The sequence below is a fragment of the Camponotus floridanus genome, unplaced genomic scaffold, assembly GCF_003227725.1.
Source record: "Camponotus floridanus strain SB8 unplaced genomic scaffold, Cflo_v7.5 scaffold48, whole genome shotgun sequence".
Lineage (NCBI taxonomy): Eukaryota > Metazoa > Arthropoda > Insecta > Hymenoptera > Formicidae > Camponotus > Camponotus floridanus.
This window is the reverse complement of record NW_020229636.1, coordinates 1,539,355-1,562,753: the sequence shown is the minus strand read 5'-3', so window position 1 is coordinate 1,562,753 and position 23,399 is coordinate 1,539,355. Positions and strand designations below refer to the sequence as shown.

The following is a 23,399-nucleotide window of genomic DNA, read 5'->3' as shown; positions in this document are numbered from 1 at the left end:
GTCAGGGCGGATCTCATTACTACTTACTGAGATATACGCTCATGACTGTTACTGATTCGGAGTATCATCGTATTGCAGTTAGAAAAAATGGAGGAACTCTAATTCCTTTTATCTTTGTATTATTTATACAAGAGACAGTACAAGTTGTCTTAGATTTGTATATATGTTATACAAATTACAAAATGTTATACAAAATTAAAAAATATATAAAAATGTTACACAAAATTAAAAGTGTTATATAAAATTTAAAAAATATAAATACACTTATATAATTATTAAAAAATCTTTGATAGAATTTACAATTTTCTTCGACAAAATTTTTTAATTCTTACATAGTTTAATAACACAAAGATGATTTATTTGTTATATTTTTATTACAATATCTTTTATATATTTTTTCATTATTCTATTAATTATATATATTTGGAAATATTTTTTCAGACAAAATTTCTCATGTATTTTAAGAATAAATAACAATCCAAAGTTTTTTTACATTATTGATGATCATTATTTTATAATGTTTATATAAATTAATTATACCTTAATTTATGATACTAATGTATGCAAATTCTCTTACCTTTATTTAAACCATAAATTTATCAATTAAAGGCAACATGGAATTAACTTTGTATGATTGATTTATACGATTATCATGAGTTAGTCATTTTTGCTTTCGTTGGCCTAATTATTGAGTTCAATCTATTTGTTAAACACAGTTAGCCGTTGTTTATCCTACTACCAAGCGAAACTAATGATCGTATGGTTCATCGACGCGATAACGCGAGTTCAATAAGTAAAAAGACCAAAAGAATGTTGAACAGAAAGCTTTGTGCGAATGCACATTATTGCAATTCGATAGATATCGGAATTAAATTATTCTGACACAACTTTTTTAAACTTATTATGTTTTAAATATTATGATATTTTCTTTTCTATAGTCATTTCATATAATCTGATTATATTTTATTTTCATACTAATGTTAATTTTATATTCAGCTCTGATATCAATATTAATCTATATTAATACATATCTATCTTAATACACATCACAGCACAAAAATTACATTGAGTTTAAAAAATTTTCCACGTCTTAGAAATATATAATTCAAATTGATTTTTTTTGAAAAAGAATTTTATTTTGTACATGAAAAATCTTTAGAAATATGAAAGGATTATAGGAAGAAGGATATTAAAAAGAAGAAGTAGGACAAATATAAAATTAATTCAAACATATATCATATCGTATACTTATTCTTTCGTTACGATAAGACAAGATTTTTACAATTCGTACAAAAATGTGGGTAAATATTTTATGTAGGCACTCCGGTGTACAAATAGCACATACAACAGGTGTATAATAGATCTAATTATCTAAAAATGACTATACCAATGTCTCTCTCGCGAATTCTAATATGTAAAAGTGGGAATGCTATTTACAACATGTGTCACGACTACGTCTTAACACTAGATCAGGATTTCTATTTTCATCCACAGGCAATCTATTGAATCGAAGTGACTAGGACGCGTCCGAATCGCTCGTCAATTGCAATTTTTTTAGAGCATAAACAAATTATTCGGCAAACGCGACGCAATCGATCTCTTATTGCGTAATACATTACACCTATATGAAATCTTTATAATAACCGTTGTCATTTGCATAATCCACGTAATCTTGCCGTTCTTTGAATCATTGAAGAAGAAATATGTCATCGATTTCTTTCTAAACAAAATCCATCGAGAAAAAAATAAATTACAAAATTGAGAAATTTGTCACGACGGCAGATTACGTTCGCAATGACAGAACGGCTTCGACTAGTTTGACACTCTGATCGGATACCAATTTCTGGTATCAAGAAATGAATATGAAAGAAGAAGGCTTATTTATCATCGCTATAATTACTTCACTGATGGAGCATATACAACCTACGCTACGGCTCTAAACGATGCGCTCGATTGAATAACATTTGTTGGCATTACATATGATATTTTAATCGTATGTAGCATAACAAAATTTATTACATAAAATAATAGATATACTAATAAACGATCAACGAATTTAAACTCATTTTCTATAATATGTGAAATGTAGCATTATATTTTATTTTGATAGATAAATTTTCGCATTGTTTGGAGCCGGCTTTTTGCTTTTCGCAACTGGTTGCGCAATTTCGAATCACAGATATACGCTCTCATGCTTTTGAGGACATCTCAACACTTGCATTCCAATGCATTCTAAATTTTTTCAACACAACCATAAACTTGCACCGAATGCTATATCATTTTCTTCGACATTTTATGATCGCAAACGTAACTCTGTTACATTCGACTACAATATATTCTCGCGCAATATATTCTCAATATATTCGTTGGATTCACTTATTATATTTTAGAAACGTGTCAGTTATACGTATTTACATCATGTAAAATCGATAGCTGCCTCGAAGAGCCTCGAATCCTTATCATTTAATTCTAAATTAATAACATGAAGGCACTGCAATTCTGTTTGCATGTCGATAATTTATTTTAATTGCTTAACATCATGCGATATAGCTACATCTTTAGATAAATAAGTTTGGCGTTTAATAAACTCTCATATCAGAAGCGATCTTACGCCTCGAAAGTATTCTCATACCGTATATATCAATTCTATCGGAGCTATTTTACTGTGTCGAATTATACGTTGAAAAACGTGATCTGATATTTATAAAACACGTCTTTATGCTAACAAGTATCTAAATTAACGGCTTATAGATTTAACATTATGACTACTTACTAAATGGTCCCTAATTCTTGGAAGATGCTTGGAATAGTATCTGTCACACACAATACTCTGTTGTTTCGCAACTGTTTAGTTTATCAGAAATTATTAGCATATTCATTATCAGAAATAATCTTCATTCGATCACAATGAAGAAAGGCGACAATATACATGACAATCTCTGATAATGTCTACGAAAACTCCTTCGAAAATAATCGAAAACTCCATGAAAATGTTTAACAATTATAAAATTATCATTCAGCAATCATACAAAAAAATAACGTTTCAATTTCAATCAGAATTTGATAAGAAAAGATTTATTCTAAATTGATTATTCAAAAATCAATTTAAAAAAACAACGATAGTTTTAGGATATTTTAAAATATCCTAAAATTGTCAATGTTTCTTTTAATTAGTTCTTCCCAATCAAACAATGTAAATCTTTTTGTCAATTTCTCAATTAAATCCTTTCATAATAATCTTATAAAAATAGCAACTTGATTATTTAAAAGCAAAAATTTAAATGACTGATTTAAAAAATTCCTGCTGCTAAAAGAATCCTTTGCTTTAATTTTTCGTCAAAACTCTAGATTTGAAATTCTCTCTAGATAAAATATTCTAAAATTCCTACAAATTTCTAATTGAATGAATTCAAAAGAATTTCTGATTGTGGAATTTTTCGTACGAAAGTAAGCATGAAGTCAAATCCGTATCTTTTTAACACGACTGATTCGATCTAATTACAGGTGCCGATTAATTCTTAAGCAATGGCCAAATTTAAAGTCATCCCGGTAGATCTCGAGAAAGCCGAAGATCTCGTCGAATCGGAATAATCGAACGTAGTTGAGGAACTCTTAACATCGTTTTCGAAACGCAGATGCAGATGCTCCGGATTAGGAGATATCACCGACGTCCTGATGACCATCCTGGACACGTATTCCGAATCCTTCGCCGCCGAATCGGGGCTCTGCTTCTCCTCGTTCGAATCATTCGGACAGGGCGTTCTCTCTTTGCAGGATCGCTTCGATGATATCGCCACGTCCGTCGTTCTGGTATGCCTGATGATCGCGGAGAATGCCGACGATGGACCCTTTTGGTCTCGATCGAGTCCTAATCGAGGAACTATGACGCTGGTGGGCGATGCTGTAATGCCGCATGGCGTCGTCTGCGGTCTACTCAAGGACGATAGTACTGGAGCACTCGATTTCACCGATAGCGATGTCGTTTGTTGTTCGATTTGATCGGACTTTTCCGTGGACGATCGATGATGGGCACGCATACAGGATGACTCCTCGTGTTTATAAAGGTAAGACTTTAGCGCGAAAGCCTTGCCGCAACGACCGCACACATGAGGTTTCGTATTCGAGTGTGTTTGTATATGAGCCCGTAAGTTCGATTTGTCGGCAAAAGCTTTGTTGCAAATGGTGCATTTGAAAGGTTTCTCGCCTAAAAAGAAAAATAATTATTATTAAATATCGAAGTTTTTGTATACATACTTTTTCTTTCAGATTAAAATATATTTAAAAAATATTTAAATATAAAACATTTAAATATTTTCTTTCAAATATAAAATATGTTTAAAAAATAAAATGTGTAGAAAAATAATAATTATTTAAAATTAAATTAAAATTTAAAGATAAAAAATGAAATAGAAAATTGCCCAATTAATGAATTTTCCATTTTTCCATTTGATCTCTTCTTCAGCTTGAATATTTCAATTAACTCTTCAATGTATTTCTTCAACCACTTAAGTTGGAGGATGTAGATATATTACGCGTGTCACTAATCTCACATTTGTACATCTACAATTTGCAGTCGGAAATAGTGCCTCATAGAGTGTGCCAAAATCACTTCGTGAATGATTAATTTGAATTCGTCTTCATTGAAATTGCCCGTTAAACTTTGTACTTTCTTCAAGAATAAAATTTGCCTTAGTTATTTACATAATATTTATTTTAAAAACGCAATCGAGAGAAAATTAAATAATTTTATTGAATTAAATTAGAAAGACACGGGAAATTATTAATTTTTAAAAGTTTAATTATCTTTTTACACGTCAATTTATACCATAATTTTTATTTTATTTATAATAAAAATTATCATTGAAAATAAGAAAATAAAGCATCTTTCAGAAGCGTATACCTGTATGCGTACGTATGTGTCCCTGCAACAACCACGGCCTAGAGAAGCATTTGCCGCAATAATGACACTTGCATCCCTGATTGTGAGTCCTCACGTGCATGCTGAATGCCGGCATGCTGACGTAGACTTTATCGCAGTGCGGGCACCTTCTGGCCTTCTTATCGCCCAGCGACCTGTGCGTTTGACGATGTCTAGCCAAATTCGACGAAGTCGAGTACTTCTTGCCGCAATCGGGACATTCGTGATCTTCGTTCTCTTCCGCCTTGGGCTCCGCAGCGATCGTTCTCCGACTTTGGGACACGGTCGACGATAACGACACCGGCGATGGATCGACGCTAGAAACTATCGGCATTTTCGAGAAGCTCGGCTCTTCCTGCAAGGAACAGGAGGGATGTCGCGGTGAAAGACGAAGCCCCAAGGTGGTATTCTCCTCGGATCGACTCTCCAGGATCTCCTTCTCGGTTTCGATCCGTTCGAAGAAAAGCCTCGTTCGTTCGTCCAAGACTTGATCCTGATTTTCCATTACCTGGGCAGTAGATCGAGACGCCAGGGACCTGCTCTTCTCTGCAGGATACTGCGCAACTTTCGGTGACATCGGTCGTTGGTAGATGACATTGCTGTGATGAATCAGAGTACCTGCCGCTGCTGCCAGGCTCACTTCCGCCAATTTCGTCAGATTGTATAGCTCCTCGGGGCATTCGGACGATGTCTCGCTGCCGCACTCGCTGGCGCCATCAGAAGTTGGCTGACCGCCGCTGTAATCGGCCAGTCTCACGCTTCTCTCGGGACTAAAATCTGAGTGCAAATGAAAAAGGATGTAATTATTGAAATTGTTTAATTGTTAAAAAAGATGAATATTTTAATTGCCTTTTTATTTAATGGATTCAAATAATTTTTTTCAAATAATTTTTTTGGAAAAGATAATCACTATCTTCGCAGTCTCTCAGTCTCAAGATAATTTGAATTGTATAAACTTCTGTAAACTTCATGAAATTTCATTTAGATTATTTAAATTATTTAAATTTATTTAATGCGGATAAGAAAATAAAATTAACTTTAATATTTTTAATTGGTCATATTAAGTGATTCTTAAATAAATATGAAATATTTTTTATTCAATAAAATATTTCTCTGCAAAGTTTTATTAATTTATCTTTACATTTCGCAAACGCAATAAATTACAATTAATTTATATTTTATTTTATACCTTTTTATGAATTGTACTGTTTCAAGTGCGGGTCTTTTGATAGTTCCCGACTGACTGATTGGCAAGGAAACTCGATGTCGACGTGATTCGTAAAACACGATATACACCTTCAAAGAAGGGGAGAGAGAAACTGCTACGTTACTAGCTGCTCCGTTTTCGGGGAGAACGGAAATAGAGTCATACCGCGACCAACCCCCGCTTACAAGTTCTTAGTATACCGCGCTTATTCTATGTATTTCTTAGTCCGTGTACATGCGTTGCATTTGTGAGGAAGTTTGCCTGTCTGCTTCATGGTGAGATTGACGGCATCGCGACGGTATGCATCGTGGTGGGCCCTGATGACGCATCTAGCGTCCTATTCTTAAATTCACGTGATCCACCACCTTAATTTACGAAGCAACGATGAGTTTTCTTGATTTTAATTTAGTCTGAGAAAAGGAGATTTATGTATGATGTATGTAAAAATTGAGATTTTGACATTTCACGAGTTATAATAAATTCCACGTCTAGCAATTTTTTTCATAATTGAATAGCTCATTAAGTATTGGGATAATATCTATTTCGCGAAAGTAAATAAATTTTTATCGCTGTACAAAATTCTCGCAGAAGACCTTTCGGAAATATTAATTCAGGATTTTCATTTCATTTAAAGCATAAAATATTAATTCAGGATTTCATTTCATTTAAAGCATAAAAAATATTTAAAAAATATACGAAAAATTGGTTAAATATTTATTTGTTGTGTGCGTATGTATATATATCAAAAATCACATGTGTTAAATGTCCTAAATTCTCTACTTTATCATCCAATAATTATTGGAAAAATTTATTAAAATTTTATTGAATTGTAATAGATTAAATCTATTCATCAATTAAAAAATAAAAATAATTGTTATTAAATAATAATAAAATCATAAAATCTCTGGTTACTAATTAAGTATCTTTTAACTAAACAATTTTATTACTAGCAATTTTTCTCACGATGTACATTTAATCTGTGACATTTAAATCGTTTTAAGATTGAAAATTTTGAAATTATAAATATCTTAGCACTCTTTTTTTAATTTTTTATTTAATCATTGTCATTTATCACATAACTAATCAAATATAATACGTGCTCCATTTTTATTTAAAACTGCAATGTATCTAATTAACAACATACCTCTTTCAGACCCTCCGATCTCTTCTTCAGCACCGTTATATCTGCGATGGGTGATCAGGAACGCTCGCGGCATTTTCCTCGTCTTCCTCGATTTTTCTTCTCAATGCACACAAGTCATACTTATACAATACAAGACTCACAAACACACTCGTCGCACCGACTGTCTGCAGTATTATTTGCAAGAAGGATGAAGATAAGTCCGATGATCGCGATATCGGGAAGAAGGATTACAATCCGATCGGTGGCGTGTACGTCGAGCGGCGTAGGGGTTGCGTTCGCTTCGGCAATTTCGGGCGCAATAGTTGCCCCGGCTAAGATTCGGGGCTACATATAGCCAGCGCAGCCTCCCTCGCCCTCCGTTGCCGCTGCCGCCGCGGCGCTCTTCGTCATCATCGTCGTCGTCGTCTTCTTCGCCTTCAGCTGCACGCGTCTCAGAAGCGTGCCCGCCCGGTTTCCCCGCGCGTGTGGTGGTCCCGTTCGTGTGGCGGCAATGTGCGACACGCGTGACGAGTGCGTCTCGCGGGAGAGCGCGGGTGAAAGGCCGCGTAGGAGGAACACAAGCGGTCTCCACAGCTCACGCGCAGGGTGGTTGCTAACCACCCTCCCCTCGGCAAGTTGTCCTGCCATTATCGCTCGTTACTGGACATTATCCCGCATCACAACAAGAAGATTATTATATTTTTTGATTGGGAGGAGGGGGGTTAAATTGAAGTGATAGAATTTATCACAAAATAGAATATTATCATTGTTAATTTTTAATGAATGCAATTTTCAGATTCTTCCATTAAATTTAACTTAGATTCTATTTTATTCTTAAGTTCTATTCTATTCTTAAGTTCTTTTAATTCAATCTCTATTATTTAATATTGCATATTTAATATTACAATATCCAATTTTTAAAAGAGAACAACAAAGAACAGAAGAATTAAAAGAATTTGTAGCTATCCTGTATCTAGCAAGTTCAAGAAGATCGGTGCGATCCATTTATCTTATTTAAACGAAAGATTTGATGGCAAGCAGATATGTGATAACGGCGTCATTTCATCGGCGGCTACAGGGTAGGAGCAGGTTGGTGCGCTGAGTGGTTCTTCTGGCGCGACGCCAGGCGTCCGCTGAATTTAGCACCGCGGCGCTGACTAACTCGCGTGGCATTCATTCAATCGTCGACCAAAAAGCCCCGCTGCCTCTATAGTCTCTTGCTCTTTGCTAGGACGATTAGTAAAAAAAAGAGATTCAATTTTGATTCTCCTGAAATTTAATTCGAATTTTTAATGCAAAATTTACTAAACTAGCAAATATATAAAATTCTCTAATTATTGTATATTTTTTCTCGATAATTTTGATACTGTCTTCCGTCAAGAAATTGATCATAATCGTTTTTAGTTATGAAAGATAATCATTAAATGTCTTGTTTAGTAGTTAAATTAATTAATCAGTGGATACAGTACTGGCCAAAAATATATCACCTTTATGCTTTTTGAATAACTTAACTTAAAGTGAATAACTTAATTCAAAGTGTATAAATTTGTGTGTATATTTCTATCTAATCGCATGTTTTAATAGTAGGTATATAGATTACTGAACAATAGACTTTTCATTCAATAATGGATACAGCAATTTAAGAAAAATTAATTAAATATATATACTTTGAATTAAATTATCCTAAAAAAAGGTGACATATTTTTGACTGGTACTGTAAATATAAATTTTATGGAATTGTAAATGCTTCATTAATGCTTATTAGAAATGTTGATCATTTCTAATTTTATTAATAAATCCTTTTTATTAATGAAAAACGATTTAATTGATCAACTCTGCAGCATATATTTAGTCTAATATACTTGAAATGTTCATTTATAATTTCATTTATTATTAATATATTTTTTATTTATCTTGCATTATCATTATTTATTATATATTAATTTATTATCTATTTATCTATTATAAATGTAACAAAACTCTTATATTATACGTTCGTTTTTCAGAAAATTTACAATTTCTGCGGTTGAAGAGAATTTATGAATCATAGTCAACTATTAAATGTTCCAACCATGTCATTTTCGTGTTATACATATAAAAAGAAAACATTAGAGATTTGTCAAGGTAAAAAACAAAATTAAAATCTCAAAGCATTCTTTATCAAATGTCTAGGTCAGGATAAAGAATTTGTGAGTTTTCGAAATTGCAAGAAATCTTTAGATGGGAGTTGCGGAACAGGTGTCTCGGCGATGATATCATAAATCGTTGACGGTATCGTCGTCGAACGGCCAAAAATAAAATCACGAGCTCCGAGAACGTCGAGCGAGAGAGTGAGAGCATCTTCACCACTGACGCAACTCGCAACTCGACAACAGATTGCCTGCCATGCCGCCATCACACGCATTGCTCGCTACAGATCACGTCCATTAATGTAACGGCACCGATAGTGCGAGCACCTCGTGCCTTTCTGCGCTTTATCCGGCGGCTCATCCTACAGGTGCCCCAAAGATATTTCGTATGCCCACTAGTCGCGTATTTTCAGCTTTCTTGGAGCGTCTCCAGGTGCGAGGGAGGAGGAAAAGATACGCGATGTCGTCGAAGGTTTTGACGGATAAATCGCGATTGGCGATCACACGTGCGACTCTTATGAAAGACAGCGGAAGATTATACGATTACGAAGAAAAATGACATTCGCTTAGGAGTCAGTTGTAATTCGTTAAGGTCAATGATTGAAAGGTTTCAATGAAACAATCTTAATCATGATAAAAATGAAAAGATTATAATTAATAATTCATACAGATTTTCATCGGGACAAGCCTGTAAAAACAAGTCCCATTTTAGGTAATTTTTCGTTTAAAAAAATGGATAAGTATAGGGGCGGGTTTTTTTTTGCTCCACTAGCGGGGTCGCTAGATCATTAAGAGTGATTCCTAGAGGCGGCAGGATCGTTTAAGGCGAAAATGCGTGACTGTATCGTGTGTCATCCCGCGTGTAAAGTATCCGGATACGCTCGGTTCCTTCTATAAATCAGCAGCCTCCCGCGCGCTTCCTCTTTTCCTCGATGGTAGCAAGTACTTTCCGCGTGCCGGAAAAAAGGGAAGAGCACGCGATCGCTATTTAAAAGGCTCGTAGGTGGGCGGCTTTTTAGCAGTAGTCGGGATATGTATAAAAGGCGGTAAGCGCAGGGGGAGAGAGAAAGAGAAAGAGAGAGAGCTTCGACTTCGCCGCTCCTCCGGCGGCCTCGGCATGGGGTTGCCATGCTATTTTCAGGCTGCGATGGCTCGATGCAGCTGTCGTGTTCTTCGGGTAAACCACCTCTCTTCTATTCCACGGCCATCCGCAAGACGCGACAAGGTAAGCTAAGAAGATCGGAATCCAGAATCTCGCGACCCGAGAGACACATCTCCCTACTGGTGAATTTTTCTTAAAGTCAGACGTCCGCCAATTCTGCTTCTTGGTAACCGAGGCAGGCAGAGTGAAACATGTCTTTAATTTTTACAAAATTTTTTTGCATTGGCAGAGAAAAAAATTGAATTAAATTTTAATAAAGAAAAATTGTAGCAGTTTTCCATTTCTACGTTTCTGAAAATAAAAAAATAATAATAAAAATATTAAAAATAATAAAAATAATAAAAATATTATTAGCAAACATTCTTTAGAATAAAGTATCTTTTCTAATTTCTAATAAATATCAGAATTTCGATACGAGTTAAAAAATTAATTTTTATTATTATAAATACAGATATTTTTTACAATTTTCTTTGCTAAATTTAATAAAGAATGTATGCTACTTATATTATTAGAAGAAACTTGTACAATTTATGTTACATTGTAATTAGCAATTGATATCTATATCAAATGTTAACGTCATATAACTACTAAGTTTTGCGTCGTATACTATCATAAACATTTATGCAAACGTTATGAAATAATAATCAAAGCTTTACGATCTCCAAAAATTTTCGAAAAACATTTTCGCCTAGATTTTGCAATCGAGAAATCTATAAATTGATCGAATTCCGAGAACAGCAACAGATGATGATGAAGATTCACGATGCTCTTCTACGAAAAGATGTGTCGGCGGGAAAGTGGGAATAAAAGTTCCCGCGGATCGTCTTCCGCGGAAGAGCTTCCACTGGAGAATGAGGGATGAAGACGAAGCCGAAGATAAGTCGCGAAGACTTGGCGGGACGCCAAACGACAGATTTTCAGCCGTCTACGTGTACTCTTTCAACTTTCCAATCTGCGCTTTCCTTCGGCTCCCCTATGCATCCTCTAAGATCTAGGGTACAATGACACCGGGAGGTGCAGTTTAATTCTCTATTCATGGTCCGTGAATCATTATACGAGAATATGCTTTACATGTCTCGATTATTCCTCAACATTGTCGTCATTTTTAGGCACGTAAGCGAAAAAAGAAAAAAATGTGCATTAATAGATGTAAAAGTAAAGAGGTGTGAAAAGAGACAGGATGAGAATGCAAAATAATTAATTGTTTTTGACTAATTTTAATGCTGAAAAGAAACAAATTAGGATTTAAAATGAATTGTTAAGTGATTTGTAGCTTTGCGTGAACGAATTAATAAAAATAAGTATCTCGAAAGTAAAGATCTACAATATTTAGATATAATGAATTGATGTTCTCGATAAATTGAAGAAAAAAAAATGAAAAAAAAATTTGAGGAGTATCCCTGGTGGCAAAAAATGTCGACCGGAACGACTCTTAATTTAGTTCTGGGTGCAAGAGGTTAACACTGGGTGGAGACATCCATGGAAGTGCCTCCCTTTAAGGGAGAGAACACCGTAAGACGTTGGCTCGTGTTTAAAGCAATGTCCTCGAGGATAAAGGGAGACAGTTTCTTCCGGAGAACACAACCGCTTGTTTCATATTTCCTCGATCATGTTCTATTCTTATATCATCATCTGAACAAATTCAGATATTCGCCTCTTTCTTCGCTACTATTGAAATAATCCTGATCGAGGGAAAGCAAAATAATCATTTGATATTATTTGATTGAAATTATGCGATGATTAATAGAATAAGATCAATTATGTAAAATTTTAATATATTTATTAGAAATAATCAATTTTTTTACATTTTTCGGCATATCTTTATGTGCTATTATACTAAATCGTTTGTTTCATATTACAAATATTTTATATTAAATTAATTAAACTTTTATATGCAATGTAAATATAAATATTTTCTATAATTATTTGAAACGATTGCATTTAACTGATCAATAAGACTATATTATTTTATTTTTTGACGAAAACTTTTAATGAATAATCTTTCACCTTGTCTTTTAGAGATAGATTACAATACTTTGACATAATCCAAAGGCGAAATCTCCTCTCGAGACACGATCGCACCCTTCCTTTTATTCGTGTGTATTTATCTATTCATTTCCATCTAGATCTCCACCTCTTCGATCGAGATCGCAGACGCCCCGCTCTCAACCAGTGTAGAATTTCGTCGTGAAATTCGTAAATGAGCTCCCGTGACTCGCGCTTTTGAATGGAGACCGACAGGCCGACGGTTTTTACGAAAGCTGCCACAGGATGCGGGTGAGCGGAATGGAGAAGGGGTGGCGACGCTCATTTTCGTTCGTTTCAGCGTTTTTTTCTGACTCCCTCTCCCTCAGTCTTGCGAAGATCGGAGAAGAGAAAAGGAAGAAATATCGCCAGCTGATCACCGCCGCCTCCACCGCCGACACTGCCGCGCCGTTTCTGAAAAGAAGGCCTCTCGCAAAATACGAGCACGTGCTCGTGTGCGTGGACCCTCCTTTTTCGGATTTGCATGCCTGCTTGCCACCTGCGAAGACGGCTCGTCTCGTGCAGTTTGACCCGGTCACAATTAATCCCAGTACTTCACTTTCTACGTCCTTCTTTGTCTCGAAATTATGAAGATAAAAGTAGAAATATATAGAAATATACACACACGCACACAGAAAGATGTAATTCATATAAAATCTATAAGGACGATCTAGATATATATTTCTTTATTTTTTTTTAATTACAATATTATAAAAAAATGTATCCATAATCTGGCACAAGACAGAAATATCTCAACTTCAGAGATAATTACTCACTCAGGATGCTAGGAATGTTGATTGCTTCCGTTCTCGCTTGGAATTATTATGATTCAAAGTTTATGATTTTCACGAAGTTAATAAAAGGTGAACTGTTGAAACGAAGATCTTATAAAAAATCTTGCAAAATATCATTTTCCGAAATTAAAAGAGTAAGCTGTCTTTGCTCGATCAAGACCGTGCATTCGCGTGCCAGCGTTTTTATCCCCTTTCTTTCATCACCACTGTCCAAGCGGTCTTTATGGAGGTGACAGGAAAAGGAAGTGAACTAGACGGTGAGCTAAGGTCATGATCTCGAACGATACAGTGACGTACAAGTACCATCATCGGTTTAAATTGGCAAATAATTTTTACATATGCATTTGTGTGTGTGTATGTGTATTTTAATATGTATTTTAATATGTATTTTAAATTTGCATGTATTTTACTACTTAATATTTCCTATATTCATATGTCACATTAAAATTATAAATAGAATTCTATCCCTAAATTGTTAATTGATTATTTTCAGATTTTAAGAATTCTTATTCTATATTAATAACAATATTATATTTCTATAATATATCCAACTATTATGATCCATAGAATAATATCTATCAATCACATTTATTTCTTTATATTTTAAATTCAGTTTTTCTTTAATTTTACATCAAACGTCTCTGTCATTTATCGTGATGAGAAAAAAAATATTTTCATCGATCTATTAAATATCTCCTCGTGATTTTATCTCCGATACATGTGTCGACGGATGATCTTCATCGTTGGCGGAAATGCTATTGTCTGAAAAGATCTTCCCATCAGACGTTCGCCACTGGAAAAACGGCGAAAGGGCGGTTAAAGGGCCCTGAGAGGGTCGCAGATATACAACCGAGTCACCGGTGGCAATGGGCACGCGACCGACACGCGCCCAGCCTCTCCATCTCTTTCCATCGTCTCATCTCTGTCTCGAGTTCCCTTTTCCACCGCCTTCCCTTTAACACGCGCGTGTCTACAAGACGTATGCGACCCACGCGCAGGAACATGCCCAGGCTTTAGATCCATATGGATCAAAACATAGTGGTAGCAGTGTAATGTTGCCTCAGAGCGATTTAATCACATTTTTTTACAAAGCCTAGTAAAAAAGTCTTTCTGATGATTAAAATTTAAAAAGTATTCCTTAACGCTTTGTTTGTAATAAACAAAGAATTTGATAAATATTTATTAATTAGTTATTAAATAACGAATAATATAAAATAAAAAAGATTTGTACAAATTAATAGCATACACGCATATATTTGAGATCAAATTAAATTAAGTTAAAATAGTTAAGTAATTTAAGCATTTTCTAAAATTCAGGAATAATTCAATAAATTGTTGATATTATATTAAGGGTACTGACATCTCTATAAAACTTTAAAAAAATAATTCTATTTTATTATATTTACTATTTTTAATCTCATAATGATATAATTATTTATTTTATGATACGACACGAAAGTTTAAAATCATTCGTAAATATCGCGTGCGTCACAACGTATTTTATGTAGTAGTATAATATTAGACAAACTCGGTTGGGGGTGGTCGCATTTTTGTTCGTTGATATTTTGCTGTTATAAGATCCACGGGAATATCGCAACGTATATGCGTACAGGCTTCGGATTCGTGTGCGTGCTCATTCAGAAACTCTCTTCTTTCTAATAGCCCATTGAAGAATCCAGCCATGAGTCGGTGCGTTTATTGAGCCGTTATCTGAACACTTTGAGACCCAAAGATACCGGATTTCTTACCTTACCACTGACAATATATTGCATTTTCCAAGATACATTATTTCCAATTAAAATATTAATGCTTTATAATTCGATTTACATTATGTACAAAATGATCAATATTTTTCTCAAGTATCTATTCTAATTAATATTACAGAGACAAGTTTTTTTAATAAGTTTTTTAAGGAATTTTATTAGCGATTGAAGCTAAAACAAATTATTAAGGTCGATGAAGACGAAAATGCGATCTGTCGTAACGAGGGAAATCGGACATCTCTAAGTTTAGATCGTATTTGCATGCAGATCAGGGACGGATTTGAGTTGCCAAGGCACCATAATATATAAGGATCAAGAGATTTTTTCAATAGAATTTTAAAGAAAATATGTAAGATATTTGTATAAGTAACATATAAATCTTTTATTCTATTTTAATTTAACATGTAACAATTAACAACAAACATGTAACATTTAACATGTATCTTTGAAGTTTTCCAAAGAAGACACTAAATTTTTAATTTATGAATTCTTTTCAAAGCATAAAAACTTCAAATCTCTCTATATTTCTAGATCTCTTAATTTTTTAATTCTTTATGTGTGTATAATTTTATTTTTATATATTAATTTATTATAATATATATTAACGCACTGGTTAAATTACTGTGCATTAAATAAATATTTATTTATCATATATTTTGCGTTTGCAATTGAAAATATTGCGTATACAATTTTATGTACCATGCAGAAATTTCAAGAAAAATATTTTTCTTCCTGTTCCATGAAATATAAAAATATATTTTAAAATTACATTAAGCGCTATCATGATTTTTATCTTTCAATATGACGTTAATCAATCGTTTGGCAAGCTTCTGTAAAGAGTACCAATATTGCACAAGGACATTCCTTTACTACGATCTACAAATACTAATTTCGGACACACTCCAATTTATCTTTCGTCCATTGACGAAATACATATCGTAACAGGAAACGCAACTCTTGTAAAGATTGTTAATTTCCAGATGCGTTTACTTAGCAGTCATCATATGATATCATCATAGCAGTCATAATAGATCAGATATCTCATTATAAGATGTAATTGATTGATGAACGATTGATTAAAATCACTTAAATGATTTTAGGAAAATAGAACATATGACTTACAAAAAGAGCAAATTCTTATACGATTTAAAAATAAAGAAGAGCAAATTCTTATATGATCTAAAAATAAATATATTCAAACATAACAAAGATATATTTATTTTAAAAATATAATGGTAAAGTTTTTATTACTTTTCATGTTATTCAAATTTTATCAAAAAAAAAGAAGTTTAATTATATATTTATGTAAAGTTATTTATGTAATACCGAATGCTGTAAGATTTCACTTAATTTTACTTGTTTCTAATATCATAATTCAAAACAGCTGGCATAGGCGCGTTAAGTAGCTTTAGGCAAATAGAGCGAACATGACAACGAAACTCATGTATAAAATGTTAAAAATCTAATTAACTGGAAGATATGTTAGTAGATACTTGACACTTTAGCTAGGAATCAAAATGTCGCAATTTCATACGGCTGCAACAAGTTTAGAGACAAGTTTTGGCCAATTACCAACGATTAAATGATATCTATAAATGACGACAACTATAGTACAGCTTGGCAGTTGCACTTATGTATCGCACCTCGATTTAACTATTGCCATATTATATATTTATGTCTATCTATCGTCGACAGCATGAGAATCCATGCGACCGACTGATCGATGCCAATAATCAAAAAATAGGTACAAGCACAACCTGTTCGAAATAGCTGAAGTGAAACCTTTACGGATATACGAGCGTGTGAATCTTTTAAATCACCTTAACGTTGGACTTCCAAATTTATGCATCACTTGTGATTAATCTACGATTCATATAAAATAATGTAAATTTTTGATATAACAAAATTAATTATAATTATTTATTTTTTTAGTCCCATTGAAAGATAGATTTAATTAAAATTGACTAAAATGTTTCAATTTACTTAAATAACCATATATATATGTCAATATTAATGTAATATCAAGATTATTACAATAATTAATTTAATGTCTAATTAAATTTCTTTATTTTGCAGGTCCAAAAGAGATCACTCGCAACCGCGAAGGTGGCTAAACCCAAAAGAAGGAAGGAAATCTAATTATAGAAGTCGTTGTGCCGCGTGCTCAGCGGAGACGATGGAGGGTGTGAGTACGGGTGCACGATTAAGAATCGGTTGTGCATTGGACGGTCATAAAATGCAGCCTGCATCCGCTCAACGCAGATGTACTACGGAACGGGGTTCGTTCCTCCTACGAGGAGTAGTCCGCAAAGGATCTCCCGTTTCGGGGTTACGCGGTCTACTGAGATATGCATACTTTAGGAGGACAATGAACTAGGAGAGATCCACGATTAATCGAACCGCACATGTGAGAGCTCAAATGATTAAAGTGAAATCTTTTGTTCGCATTGCGTTAATTACGCAATTTTTATCCTTTAGAAGATTAGAAGGTACACATTAATTCTTTTATTATGCAATATAATGCAAAAAAAAAATATATATATATATATTTATATTTATATATATCATTTATTTATTTATGTATTTACTTATTTATGTATATTTACATATACATATACAGAAAAAGGAGGAGAGAATTATTGCAACATAATGACAAATATTCTTTAAATATTAAACTTTAATTAAATTTTAAATATTTGATTGCCATCGTCGTCATCATCACCATCACCATTAACACTATCACCACCACTATCAGTGCCACCGCTGCCACTGTCGCTACCTCCACCGTCACGTGATGGTCTTTATTACAACGACCCATCACTGAAAATAAAATATAATACAAAGCATTCTAGTTTATTTTTAAATATTAAATGCTATAAATATTTAAAGTTACATATTTTGTAAAATTTGTTTAAAGAGGAATCTTGCATATATTCTAACAGAAATGAAAATATTTTATTAACGTAGCAAAAAGGAAGGTAATTATAAACAAATTTATTAAATTTTTTTACCATTATTAAATTGTCAAGCTTTACGCGATCTCCGCGATAACAGCTGTTCACAAAATAAGCACGGTGAAAATAATATTTTTCACTTTTCTTTCTTTAACTTTTTCTTCAATTTGCTTTAACTCTATTTTTTTCATAAACTGTCAAAATTTGCATGATTTGACAGCTGTAAATAACACGAGTAAAAGAAGTTGCACCGCACAAGCGCAACAACTAGTCAACATCATGGGAAAGAAACAATACATTTCGAGACTTTCGAGTATCGATATAATATGCCTTTTTTAGAGAGGAAAAATACATTTTACTTATATCAAGATCGTGAATAAAGATCGTGAAAAAAATGAAAAGAAAACGAGAAAAAAAGTTTTTATAGATATTGATCGTGAATATTTTATGAATAAACTCCCTACATGTGAAAAGACTATATTTTAACAATTAATTACATTTAATTTATTCTCTCGTCAATGTAAGATATAAGAATATAATAAAAATATTTTAAAATGATTGAAATATATATTATAAATATTTATTGCTTGATATTTTTATTAATCAATTCTTTAATCAAGGAACTGATGAGAATGAATATTAAAGTGATTATAATTTTTCATATACATGATGCTGTTCGGTGAGACTTCAATGAGATGTTTTTTTCCAGAAGTTAAAGTACCATTGCTATCTTTCTTATGGGACGACTTCGTTCATTACGCCGTTCATTCATCCGGGAGCCATGTGTTTCATTGCTAACCCGTGCGATACTTCCTGTGTATCATGATAAAAAAGAGAGTTCTTTAGTCAAGTTGTACCGCGTATGATCCATATTTTATATCAATATCGAGATATAAAGATATTTGAATTTAACTTAATATATTTTACACATTCACAAAATAATGAAAAAATCAAAATTAAATCATTATATTTAGTTATTAAAAATGGATAAAAATTGAAAACAGGTGTGATGAAACCACGATCTTCCTCGTTTATGAATTAAATTAAAGCAGAAAAAAGAATACTTCTTGAAGAAATAATAGACGCTTTATTTTCTTCACAATTTCTTCACGATATGAATAAATATTTCCTTTTCAATTTTGTTAACGTAAAACGCTTAGTTTTCGTTGATTGTTTCTGGAGCAAAGACCAATCGTGTCGACGAGTTCCAGCTGCTAGATCTCGCGCGTGATCAACTCGTGCCGGGCAAGCTGTGATTATTATTGTTTCCCTTTTTTCACTCTCTCTCTCTGTCTCTCTCTCTCTTTCTTTCTTTCTCTCTTTCGAAGCTTAGTGTATGCCCATGACGTGGCCATGTAAGGGCTAGGCGGGGGTGCCACTCGCGGGACCGCTAATTTTAGATCGACTCGTGCTTCCAGGAGTCGACTCGGCGAATCGGCAGCTGGTGATTCGACGAGCTGCCCCGCTGCCGTTGCTACCGTCTCGCACGCGCACGTGAGTCCGGTACAATCGTGCAACATTTGCCGGTCATCCCTCTTCTCTTGGAGAAGGTCGATATGTTTAATTGTCCTCTGGTCCAGAATCTCGTGACCCCTCTTTCCACGAAATGTGAGACCATGATTGATCATGAAAAATTTATCATTGCATATATATATGATTGAGTAAAAGAAATCGAATTATTAGAACTGCTGCAAAAATTTTAAGTATCTCCTTAATTGTCAGATTTTCAAACATAAATATATATAATATACATATATGTTTGTTTGAAAATTTAATATGTATATTATATATATACATATTTTTTATTTTTGATGTGGAAAAAATATTTTTTGTTCTTAGTAGGCAGTTGCAAGAGTTAATGGAGTTCCTGACTGATGCAGCTCTCGCACAGAACGGAACACGATGTCAGAGCGGGAAGAAACGGAAACAGAGCGGTGATTTTGGAAAGACTTCTCACATAGAAAGAGGACGACGAGTAAAAACGCATCTTATGCATCCTTTCGTTTCCAATGTGGAAAGGGGAAACGAACGACCGCGCGTCCCTTTGAGCGCGAGCTGAGGCGGCAGGGGGTAAGAACTGAGAGATCTGGCAGCGGCTGGTGCAGCGGATGTTTGAAGCTGTTGAAGAAAGCGAGGCGGTGGTTCCTGTTGTGGCTTTTCCCTCTCACCGCCGCTGCCTCCCGGTCCATCGCGAGGTCCTCCTCCTCCCGGTCAACGGTAATACACCGCGTAGGAAGCACATTTCGGCGGATGTGATGTTTAGGACAGAGGGAACCACCCCGCGACTGATAAAAAGCCCAGCATCCTGTATAAATAGACGGCGATGTAGCGGTGGTTGTTGCCTTTGACCTACATAAGTCGGATTTGATTGTTTGTGAAGCGAGAAATGGATAGCCAATCTTTTTTCTCGTTACAAGAACGTGTCTTCAATGGAAGAAAAAAAAATCATATCAGTCATGCAGATACGTACGCTCAACGTTTTTCAGTTAAACATGTGTAATACTTAGCTTAGTTATAGCTTAATTATTAGTCACGTGAAGTAACCCATGACGTTATTAAAAAATTAATAATTCCACATAATTTTAAAAGGTTTAAATAAAAATTTTGATTTTTGTTTTATTTTAATAGATCCATTGCGCGGAATAAAAGATATTTACAATATTTACAATTCTTCGCAATGGGAAATGTAGTTTTCCTCCAACTGGAAAAATGAAAAATAGTTCGTTAAAAAAATTATATGTTAGATTCTGCATATGTTGCATAATTTTGAATTATTGTCAATTTTCTTACCGGAAAAATTTGCATTTTATTTTTTATTCGGGAGTGAAAATCTCTAAATTCCAGATGCTTGATGAAAAAGAAATTAAATCGAAAAAGCGCGTTCGCGAGTTCTTTTATATGTCCAACACGCGTGGGTTGCCGTTTCTTCGGGCTCCTGCTGAGGCATCTCCTGAGAGACCTCCCGGCGTCCGGCATGTGCAAGTAAGGGCCCTCCTCTGGTTTTTAAATTGTTTCATCCATTCATCGGTCTTATTATCTAAAGCATGCATGAAAGAAGTCAGAATCGGGCTTGAAGACCAACGCAGGGTTCACACCTCCTCGACATTCTCTGCGGGATTGTAAATAGATTCTTCTTGTGGTCGGCTACGTGTAGCGTGTTAACACCGTGGGAGAGAGTGAATGGGATCACCAACCACTTACCGATAACCACATGTCATTCAATTTCAATACATATAAAGATATCGATCTATAAATGAAGATGTCACCTTAAAAAAATTATATATAAAATAATATTTTCTTATGAGATATTCAATCTCCGAGATTTTTATAATTGTTCTATAAATTGCAGCGATGTTGTGTAATTTTCTTTTTAAATGTTCAAGTGCAAAAAAAGCGGCGTTCGCAAAAATCAAATGCAATTGAGAACGACAACAGTGCGTGATGCATAGTCTGTTATGGGAGTATCACCTGCTCTTATTGTTTAACCGTACGGAATGAGTCGACGTCCGGTGCTGGACCAGATTGCGGCCGGCAACGGCGCGTGCCCGATTCGCGGAAATCCGACACTCTTACTTTTACGACATTCTGCACGGTGCACAAGGGCTTAAAAATCTCTTCAGAAAAACTGCACTCGTTCCACGGTGCTACTTGTATCGGAGGTATCGCACTACGTATGATATCTTGGATGTATAATTACGATTTTTTTCAATGCAGGTTTTTTAATTAAATTGTATCTTTTTTCGAGAGAGAAAAGCACACTATTAATTTTCATAAGAATTTTTTTCGTACACTGAGAAAAGAAAATATAATTTTTCTTTACGAATTAGATTGTGAATGAACTAGTTTGCAATTAAACTTCGAGAATGCGAAAGGATAAAAGTTATTATTTATTATTAATCATAGATGAAAATTAATTTAATAAAGTTTTATAATTCTAGAACTCTTTCATAGAAAAATATACATCTCCCTAGAAATATTTAATTTCAAATATTAAATAGTTATATACACAAAGATTTCAAAATGTGAAAGTTTTAAATAACATGGTTTTTATATCAAGAATATCATAGAGCCATTTTGGTCTAAAGATTATATCCAACCGATGCACAAATTGATGTCCTTCAAAGACATATGTCACCTGTTAAAAAAGTTATTTATGTTTAAAAGGATATGATCTATCATTTAATGCGCAACATAAAATCTGGCTAACATTCTATACTTTAGATATTTACAACTTTGTATAAATATGATATATCTCTCACAACTTCTATCTTAAATATTTATATTGCGTTATATTTGAATTCTGCAATAGAGTATGTATTAAAACGCAATATTATCCAGATCTACTTGTTCTCGGTCGAAATCTTTGCGTAAATCTTGCGTACAAGAGAGAGCGAGAGAGAAGGGAAAGAGCTGAAAATATACATAACAAACTAACGTCAACTGGAAAGTGCGGTGGCTGCACGCGACTTGCTGCGATGCAGAAGAACACACTGACAGTCACATATGGCTCCGGATATGCTGGTGTAGGAATACTCCAAAGAACGTGATACAAATAAAATTCGGCGGTTCCTTCTCTATTAAGACCGATAAAGTCTACATGAAACATCCAGTTTCGCAAAGCCTACAAAAAAGATTAATAAAATGCATTCGTTTCGTTTTTATTCTCGTGACGATCAATTTCCATTTTAAACTGAACCGGTAATTGGTTCCATCTGAGCATCTCTTCTTTCACACATCGTAGACCGTTTCGCACGTTGATTTGTCCACATGTAGGCCATTTTGTTCTAGAGTTATTGAGCGAGGATTGATAATCCTGAGTATATATTAAAAGCGATCAATAGAAGTGTGACGATTAGAAAATTTATAGTTTTCTCTGATGTAAATAATTTTCATAATATTGACCTATATATTATATATTCAATTACATAATATAATTGATAATGATAATATCTTATTAACATTTATATTAAGCCAATCTATTTTCTTGTGAGACAATATTGCACAATAATTCGGACATTATTATATATACGATATATATATACGAAATATCGTTTCAATGATAACATATAAAAGCATGTAGAAATTATATATAAAGTTATATATATATACACTATTATATTGACACATAAAGGTTAACGAACCATGACAGCAGCAATTTTAATCGCGGCAGTAATTGCGGAATCGATAAATCTTCTCACGAAACGTGTCACATCTTGACAAGATTCGAACTGAAGTTCTTTCGCAGACCATATATTATATACTGATCGCTTTTTTTGCATTTTGACTAAATATTTTAATAGGCTGATGAATTTCAAAATAACTTT

General features: G+C 33.9%; 2 protein-coding genes across 3 annotated transcripts; both read right to left on the bottom strand.

Moving 5' to 3' along the window:
* Positions 1–3,286: 3,286 nt before the first annotated feature.
* LOC105258747 (zinc finger protein 14) lies at positions 3,287–7,674 on the bottom strand. Of its 2 annotated transcripts, none has more exons than XM_011270225.3 (3): positions 7,270–7,674; positions 4,901–5,695; positions 3,287–4,204 (listed from the first exon to the last, which is right to left on the bottom strand). In XM_011270225.3, exons 1-3 carry the CDS (start codon positions 7,340–7,342, stop codon positions 3,519–3,521), a joined length of 1,554 nt encoding a protein of 517 aa, XP_011268527.1. In that variant the 5' UTR covers positions 7,343–7,674; the 3' UTR covers positions 3,287–3,518. The 2 variants fall into 2 exon arrangements, with proteins under 2 accessions (XP_011268527.1, XP_025267945.1); XM_025412160.1 differs by lacking the exon at positions 7,270–7,674 and adding an exon at positions 6,108–6,293.
* Positions 7,675–22,090: 14,416 nt separating this feature from the next.
* Positions 22,091–23,371, bottom strand: LOC112639139 (A-kinase anchor protein 14-like). The gene is made up of 4 exons (XM_025412123.1): positions 23,211–23,371; positions 22,772–22,888; positions 22,511–22,696; positions 22,091–22,210 (listed from the first exon to the last, which is right to left on the bottom strand). The coding sequence occupies exons 1-4, from the start codon at positions 23,352–23,354 to the stop codon at positions 22,091–22,093; spliced, it is 567 nt and encodes a 188-aa protein (XP_025267908.1). The 5' UTR covers positions 23,355–23,371.
* Positions 23,372–23,399: the final 28 nt, after the last annotated feature.